The sequence below is a fragment of the Botryllus schlosseri genome, chromosome 7, assembly GCF_051294905.1.
Source record: "Botryllus schlosseri isolate E-star chromosome 7, Bs_hap1, whole genome shotgun sequence".
NCBI lineage: Eukaryota > Metazoa > Chordata > Ascidiacea > Stolidobranchia > Styelidae > Botryllus > Botryllus schlosseri.
Window position 1 is genome coordinate 26763798 of NC_137242.1, and position 9098 is coordinate 26772895.

The following is a 9098-nucleotide window of genomic DNA, read 5'->3' on the forward strand; positions in this document are numbered from 1 at the left end:
CGAATCACGACAGATCCCGTAAGAATACACGACAGACACATTTATCGTCGTTAGCATGTCACCGCACGTATACCAAAAACATTAGCATGTCACCACGAGTTTTCACGTTAGCATGGGACCACCGCCTATATCCGAAAACGTTAGCATGCCACCACGAGTTTCGCGTTATCATGCGACCGCACCCATAAGACGAAAACGTTAGCATGACACCCCCGCCATAAGACGAAAACGTTAGCATGCCACCCCCGCCATAAGACGAAAACGTTAGCATGCCACCCCCGCCATAAGACGAAAACGTTAGCATGCCACCCCCGGTTTCGCGTTAGCATGCGACCCCGCCCATAAGAACCCTATGGCGCATCACGACCGATCTACTATACTACTGGCGAGTCGAAGAGATGACCTACTCTTCAATCAACACCACTAACGTACCGTAAAAAAAGGGACGACCATTTTTAGTCCGCACACGTACTATCGGTCGAAAGCTTTTAAAATTAACCGTTTTCTTTTCCGGTATTACAGCTTAGTGAGTTTTTAAAAAGCGTATTTTTTTCGGATCTCAATACATGGTAAAAACGAAAATGGTAGTAAAGGCTACGCACCTTAGTGGAAATGACATTTCTGTTAAGTCATGATCAATCAACAGCATTGTCACAAAATTACACGAAATACGCATGATCGAAAAAATATCAAATTATCGTCAATGATGAACTGTAATTACAGTGTGACGCCCTGGTAATCACATTGTGTTGGCATTTAGCTGTTTTCCATAATATTCGGTATGAATGTTGCACGTGATAGTCTGGGAGAAGGAGAAGAGTTCTTGGTCTGTCGGGGAGAGTGGCTGGCGGTGCTGCTTGTGAGCGAGTATGTTGGTTTTGAAGTTGAAATAGTAGTTCAAGTGGGGTAGTACAGTAGGAAGTGTCTCGGGTTGACAAGGCTACTATGGGGTTTTTGCAGTGATTTTTGTGTGTAGTGTAACCTAGTAGGTTGGGTTTTGTGCCAATGTGTATGTTTTGCGATGTCATGTCGTCATGTGAATATATGCGTACAAAGCAATGTGGATTTGTGTTACCGGTGCGTGCGACCGCGGAAAGGCGAGGTCCCGAGCCCACGAACACGATAAAGTTCCTGTTGAATTTGACGCGCTGTATCAGGGACGCTACAATAGTCAGAATCTAATCACCGAGACAGAGCTTAATAACTAGAATATTTTCAGCTTTTTAAAATTAGATTAAATTTAGAATGATAACTACTCGGTTTTTTCCAAGACTATTCGAATCAATGAATTCCGGAAAACTTGAAAATTGAATCAAGGTCAGTCCGTATCTTTTCAGAATTTATCGTCATAAAGCAAGGGAATGGCAAATGTATGTACAGCACGCTAGGCTCGTTTTCCACTATATATAGCAGTGGTTCTCAACCGGGGGTCCGCGAAGCCTTTTCAGGGGATCCGTGTAACCTCTAAATTTGTAAAGTGATTGATAACCTAATTTATCTTTTAATCTTACAATTTAAGCTTTTATTTCAATTAGGAGAAACATGAGGAAGTTTCGCTTCATAATTGCTAAAACTTTAGGAGTCACATCATTAAAATGGGCGTCTGTGCGAACTCATTTTAATTGTAAAATTACCATTGCTGTTTATTGATGTATTTTGGGGGTTTGTGGAAAAGTGAAACGTTGGAGATAGCATGTTGGATTTGGAGTTTGGAGTCAGCCTCAGCAAAGTTGTAAACAGTCATTTGACATAGAAATTCTGGAAGTTTTTTTCCAATTTGTCCTGATGAAGGAATTGAAACCTTGCCCTTTTCTCCTGTGATATAACCACTAAATAACTTAAAGATGAGATGCTAGATAGAAATGACTATAGGCTGGACGTGATATTTCCAATAGAAAACACATACCAAAAGCTGTTGCCGGAAGCGTTACGCGTTAATATTACATTCGCCACAAATATCTTGGTGGAAATGGATTTTCAGCACTATTGGATATTGCAACGTTATAAGGTATTGTTCGTGGTAGTAGAAGTATAGCTAACTAAAGTATTATAGGTTTAGCTGGCTGACTACTTAACCTGGAATCCTGTATCCTGGTGAGATCTTCTTAAGACGTCAATATTACACAAGACATACGAATATATTTCAGACGTTGTTACAAGTAGGTTTAGCAAATGAGTCTACTGATTCTCTCGAATCAGTAGTTTTATACTAGAGGCAAATTACTCTAGAACGGGATGTCTCTCGGTTACGAGATATACACATTTCATGGCTGGACGATAACAGGGATCCCCAATCGAAGAAGCGGATTTTCAAGACAATAAATACGGCTACAAAATTCGTTTCGAAATAATAAATGTCTACCCAATTTCGAAGTATAGGGTGATATTATTTTCAAGAAAAGTCATTTTGTGGCTGTTTATTACTAGCTTACAATCAATATTTGTACGAAACAGTGGACGGTTTCACGTTAATTAGGCTAATTTTCAATGAAAACTTGAGGGGGTCCTCGGGGGTCCGTGGCGGTCCAAGCGGGTCCCGCGAAGACAAAAAGGTTGAGAACCACTGATATACCGTTTTTCTGTAGCATTTTAAGGGAAAGCAGGAATTCGATTATAACTAAAATTGCAGCATTGCAACATTTCACAAATCAGATTAAAATTATTCTACCATCATCTCGTTCCTGCTACCGACGAATACATTGGGAACCGCTAATCTCGGCGAGACAGTGACAGAGACATAGTAATTAATCAGTAATAATTGAGACAAAGATGGTAAATGCGACTGTGCCATTAGGTTATCAGTGATATCCAAGCGTTAAGTCGCGACGAGTTTGGTATTCACACCGAGACGGGTGAACAACTCTCAAAGGATAGAGAGGATCGTAAGAGGTATCCATTCCTAAACAATTGTATTCATTGATATGGAGATCAATTGCAGTTTGATGTATTGGCTTAGAATACTAACGATATTATTTTCTGTAAAATGGCGCATTCTGAAGGACCTAACTCGCCAAGACGTATTCACCGTCCGTCTGTATTGAGACATGGATACAGACGCTTGCTGGAAGGGTTTTCTGGGCCTGCGCGAGACACAGCTGGCACATCAGATGATCAACGGCGACACTCAGACGCTGTTTCAATTGAACTGTCAGAAAGTCGTAAGTTCAAAACCTCCCGCGGAATAGTCTTCGGGAATTGTGCGAACCTTTGATATAGCAATGCTGTTTTGTAGGCTGACCATATAATCTCTTTAGGGTGATTTGTCTTTTCTTTTGTCGAGAAAAGTGACCGGTCCTCCGAGGAACCGACAGGTATACACGATTTCAATCTGAAAAATAAATTCAATATTGTTCAAGAACATAAATAAGTACCCTATAATTGGAAACCGTCTCTGAAAATTACTGAAATTGTATACTCTCTTTGATATAGATTAATACAAAAAGATAATACATTGGTTCATCCCTCAGCTTTTTCAGGTAAAGCAGTAAATACATTGGAATTGGAATGAAAACATTGCAACATTTCCAAAGTTAGATTAGATTTAGGTTGCGGTCATTTCGCTTTAATTAGTTTAAATACGCACAACTTTATAATCTAGTTGCCCATGCCTACATCGACTTGACCTGACGCTGACATCCACTTGATACGCGAACAAAGATAGCGCATTCAGTATAAATCATTTCATCTAGGTTCTAGGTGAAATATTATGTTTTGTTGGACATCGATATAACAAATTGCAGCTTTGATGGGCCCAGACGCTTCCACCCACTGAAATTCTGATTTGATGTGAACTAAGCTTGATTTTCTTGTATTTCTAACTAAGAATTTCATTCGATTTCCGAGTTTATGCGAATTTACCGACTCTAGTGCTAATTTAACTTGGAAAAGCTGGAAAATTCTGAGTTTTCCATGTTCTATCCTTGCTCACTTGCTAAGGATGCAGTCGTGTGAGTAACAGCCGTTTATTACATTCAAAATATGGCGATTTACCAGATGTCGTGCATACATAACTATCGCTCCAGCTCGAATCCCATTCTGTCACATGTGCTCCTTACCGGTGACCCTCTTAACTAGCTATGTCATGCCATGATCGCATTATTGAGTACCAGAGGTGGTCAGTAACGAAGTACTTCTACTTTTTCGAAGTACTCAAGTAGTTTTCCTCTACTTTTGGTACTTACTCAAGTTGATCTGATTTTTGCTACTTCTACTTCTACTTCGCAATATGTTGTGATCTACTTACTCACTTTGCGCTATTTTCAGTTTGTCAAGTAGAAGTAGTTTAACCCCCCAATAACAGGAATAGCCTGAAGAATTTCGGGACTGTTTCACAAAGTACCAAAATTTAATTTTCATATAAGTCGAATAAATCCCAGAACTTTCGTTGCGCTTAGCGCACAGTAGTTTCGGAATGACAAATATGTTTTCACGAAAGTATCGGTGAATATAACTTAGGTGGCGGGTTGCGTGGTTCCGTTCCCACCGCATTGTCGCCCATATGAAATAGTTCATCACAGTAGATATGGCCAATCATGAGTGAAACTGATGTTTCGCAATCTAGCATTTACTTATCATATCGTTATGTAGCAGTCCATGGCGTGTCCTAATCTGGAAAAGTGGACTCTAACTTTTTCAGCTTTATACCTGTTTTAGCATACCACCTTTGAAACTTTCTGGACTAAAGCCATTAAATACATTTTCCGCTTTTAGAAGTAGTATTTATATTTCACTTTCAATTCCCAGTATCATACTTTGAGTTCTAATTAGTATCAGTTCTTTTGTCTGGATAACATAGATGTTGAAGGATACAAGCAAGTGTATAGCAATGCTTTTAATTTCCGGAAATAAAGCTACACAATATGGCATTTTTATGATCTAGTACCGTGCTCTTCAACCGGGGTTGTCGTACACCCTAGGGTGTACCAGAATTTACAAAGGGTGTACCACTCGGATTGGGTGTACAGGGGTGTACCAGATCCGAATTACAATGAGCTGATGGCTAGCTATCACAAAGACAGGTTTATAGGTCAGTACAGGTTGACGCACAGGTTAATGAGCAATATGGTACGATGTTATCTCAAGTGTAATACTGTACACCGCTTGATTGTGATGTCATAAGCAAATATTTCTCCTATTCATTTAGCCGTCGGCAATAGAACAATGGTTCCGTTTGGTGTTGGAAAGTATGCAGTTAACAAACAGGTGTTCAGCTAGTCATTTGTCTTTTAGTGATTTTTTGAGGAAAGCGCCACGATAGCTCAGACTTCTTGAATCAGTACTACCCGACGTTAATAAATACCGCAATGCTCATAAATGAAGTGACGTAGCCAGCCAGGGTCAGAACAGCTTCCAAGTTGAAATCGAAACCCTTTTGTTTTAAAATGCCGATTTTATGTCAAATATTTCACCATACATTTGCAATTTAGTTTTTTGTTATTAGTGATGCAAATTAGCGACAATAGACTGTGTATAGCGGCATACGATCTGAGGTTACTGACATCTCTTGCAGCCCATGTGCTACTATCGACGGTGTGTGGTGTGGGGCAGGCCTGATACGCAGTAGGCTGGTGCGCCTGCTATCATCGCTGATCTGAATGACCGCTTCTGCAGCAGTAGTTTTGCCTACTCTCTCCCCAATACTGTTTAGGTTGATTATCGTTCGTAATCTCATGCTGTTTTGGGGCTGACACGAAATGAATTCCAATTTGCGTGGCGGGCGGCCTAACTGGCTGCGAATAGACTCTGTGACCAAATACTGTTTTGCTACAATTTTTCTACTGGTTTGAATTGAACCAAATTTGAAGAACATCATTTTTATAGACAACCTAATACTTTCATGGGGTGAACAGAAAATTTCACAGTTTTCGTTATATATTTTTATATTATAAATAGAAACGTTCTTCTTCCGTAGCCATGCAGCTACTGGTTGGAATTGAACCAAATTTGGTGTTTAGGCTAAGTTAGGTAACCTAACAATTTTATCAAGAAACCAGTACGATTTGAGGAAAAAAGTCATTTTTGAAGACCCCTAATGAACAGGGGTGTACGAGTTTTGAGCAAACGTTAAAAGGGTGTACCACGTCGAAAAAGGTTGAAGAGCACTGATCTAGCATATTTTTTATCAACGTTTACTAATCGCGTAAAGTGTTTGCACCGTATCCGATACAACTTTTCTGTATTGCTCTTCTACTAAACTACGGGCCTTATAATATAGGGGAGGGCGCCATATCTATATCATGACATTTTCTAAAACGGGCTGTTCGAGTAAACAGAGGATTAGTAGCGCATTTCCATATCAATACTATCATTTTCATTCCATGAAGCGGACAAATGCTTCTGCTGTCGAAAATTGGATACCTCCTGGTATGCATCAATATAAATCAAGCTCTGCACCTTTCGCGTAGCTCAATTTGCAGCTTTTGACAATCACTGTAAAAGAATCGCGATCTTTTTCACAACTACTTACTTACTTGAGTAGATTTAAAGTCTGTAAATTCTACTTCTACTTCAGGTAGTTTTACGTTGCTTATGGAAGAAGTACTTCTACTCGTACTTGAGTAGATTTTTTCAACGCTACTTCTACTTCTACTTGAGTAGCTTTCTTGACTACTTTGACCACCTCTGTTGAGTACACAAGATTCCAGCCCTTGTAACCAATATCATATAAATTGAGTATATTCTTGTAGTGTAATGATGTCTAGAAGTGATAGGCGAACTTGGGTTGTTCACAATCTTGCAGGTCTGTGGCGAGAGGACGAACCAGGCACTCCACGATCTGCATCTTTGGATAACATCGTCTCGAGATCAAGAGCGCCTCCGACTGACTTCTTCAGTCCAGACGAATTAAAAAGAGGTGAGTTTGTTCAAACTTTGTTGAACCGTTGATATCGAATAGGTCGCATCCATAGCGTGCTAATTTTCCTCAGTCTGGACTGTTTCCGGCACTATTTTTCAAGAACCAGCCCTGACACACGGAATACCAATAATGTGGTAACTTTATTATTCCTCAGTTACAATGGAATGCCTCGCCTGGGCGTCTTTGTCTAGAGCCGTATAACTTGGTTGAGTCGTGCATAATGAGTCAAGTAGCCTACAAGTCGAATACAAAATGACTTAGGTCGAGTTGAGTCATCTACCGTACCTAATGAAATGACTAGAGTTACGTCGAGTCAAAAAAAAATTCGCCACTCGAGTCATTACAACCATGCCAATTATTTATTTTTAGAGAGACGTCTGCGGCAAACCTACAACAATTATATGTTGCTAACATATATGGTATGTGTCATTATGACTATTGCAGTTGTGTTGACGGTGTTTGCGTTAGCTTATGTTTCCGCTTATTACTATGATAGTCCGAAATATTGGCTTTGCATGCTAGGAACCGTTGTTGTTTGCGGCGCTATTATCTTCTCTATTTGGTTGTGCACAGGATACTTGAGACGCTCGTACCAGCGTCACAGTGGGAACATAAATTCTGTGTAGTTGTATGGATAGATATGGTACATTATGATTGGTACAATTTCCCATACTTTGCACGAGAGCCAAGTTCCTTTCAATATAGCTATTGTTATTGCGAATTGATTTGTCTCTGAAGATGATATTGCGTTTGTCCTCGCTTTATCTCGCTAAATACAGTGTTTCCCTGCGTGGAGTTCGGTTGGATTGAGTTTGGACTGGTCAAGCAATCGAAAGACTTTCTGCAAATCCTCAAATCCTAGACTTTGTAAAACAGTGCAATAACTCAACAATAATAATCTCAAACCACGTTCCACGCGAGTAATAATTCTGAATATCGCATATGGTTACGCTGCATCAATATAGGTGTCACTATCTACTTAAGCCAGAGCACGGAATTGTCATTTGCTGGTAAGGGTTATTGCAGCCATTCAAGAGGAAGATTGTTCATCAAATGCACAACATAACTACATACTGATCGTTCAATTTTCACCTCGTACGAAGATATTATGGATGCAATTGTAAAGTCAAATCTAAAATACTCCATGACTAATTTTGATACACTATATTAATTATATATGTGTTTACTAACTCGTGCTATTTAATTAAACGGAAATACAACAAAACCTAAGATATGGTCTCAAATAGAAGGGCAAAACGAAATAAAAATTTTGGCCGCAGCCGTTTTCTTCAGAACGCCACAGTAATGGAGCTGCATTTTATTGAATTTTCGATAGCAACTTCACGCTCCAGCAGTCACGCAGAGATCGAACTTTATATAGTTGTCAGCCGATGATATGAAGGAAATATGTCATACACGCCATATGTACTAAAGAAATAGAATACACAAGGCCCGATATTGACATAAATCTCCTGACTGAACATCTTCCGTTGAACGCGGTATTAAAACCGCCTTGGCGTGTACGACATATTTTCTTCATAGCATCGGCTGACAACCATATAAAGTTTGATCTCTGCGTGACTGCTGGAGCGCGAAGTTGCTATCGATATTTCAATAAATTGCAGCTCCATTACGGTGGCGTTCTGAAGAAAACGACTGCGGCCAAAATTTCATTTCGTTTTGCCCTTCAATTTGAGACCAAATCATTTTTAGAGTGCAGTGCCCCTTTAGGCATGATAACGGCATGTCACTACATACTGAGCTTGGCTCGTTTCACACTATAGTTGTCTTGTAGCATTTTGAGGAAAAGCAGAAATGAGTTTACAATGAAACGGCGAGTGTAGAAACGAAACATTAGATACGAATTAGATTATTGGATCATTTGGCTCTTATTAGCCAGAATTAGAGAAACCGAATTAACTAGTTATCCAAATCAGCCCTGAACCATGCCTTTGTTATTCGTAGGGCTGGGCAAAATGATTCGAGTACTCGAATCTGAATCGAGTAGTAATTTTAATGATTCGAGTCGAGTAGTAAAAGACGATTTTTTCGAGTACTGAAATTTTACGGTCCTCTCAACTGAAAGTAAATTTACTGACGTGAATTATAGTTTTGATACTATTATCCACTGAGGAAGCCGTGAAACCTTGATTGGCCGTGTTTGAGCACACCTAACACAGTTTAAAGCTACGAACGTTACTGGAAATAACACATTTCCGAAGTCATTATCATCCAACAAAAT

At 39.6% G+C, this 9098-nt stretch overlaps 1 protein-coding gene across 1 annotated transcript; it reads left to right on the plus strand.

The window, feature by feature from the left end:
• The first annotated feature begins 1058 nt into the window (after window positions 1-1058).
• On the plus strand, window positions 1059-7651 carry LOC145443517 (uncharacterized). The gene is made up of 5 exons (XM_080321475.1): window positions 1059-1170; window positions 2821-2889; window positions 3000-3158; window positions 6740-6853; window positions 7226-7651. The coding sequence occupies exons 1-5, from the start codon at window positions 1059-1061 to the stop codon at window positions 7480-7482; spliced, it is 711 nt and encodes a 236-aa protein (XP_080177601.1). The 3' UTR covers window positions 7483-7651.
• Window positions 7652-9098: the final 1447 nt, after the last annotated feature.

What these genes read in the sequence shown, in the direction of transcription:
- LOC145443517 (XM_080321475.1), top strand. Translation starts at nt 1,059, where the DNA reads ATGTGGATTTGTGTTACCGGTGCGTGCGACCGCGGAAAGGCGAGGTCC. An exon ending in GTATCAGGGACGCTACAATA is followed by an intron (nt 1,171 to 2,820) that starts GTCAGAATCTAA and finishes CCAAGCGTTAAG; the next exon opens with TCGCGACGAGTTTGGTATTC. An exon ending in TCCAGACGAATTAAAAAGAG is followed by an intron (nt 6,854 to 7,225) that starts GTGAGTTTGTTC and finishes ATTTATTTTTAG; the next exon opens with AGAGACGTCTGCGGCAAACC.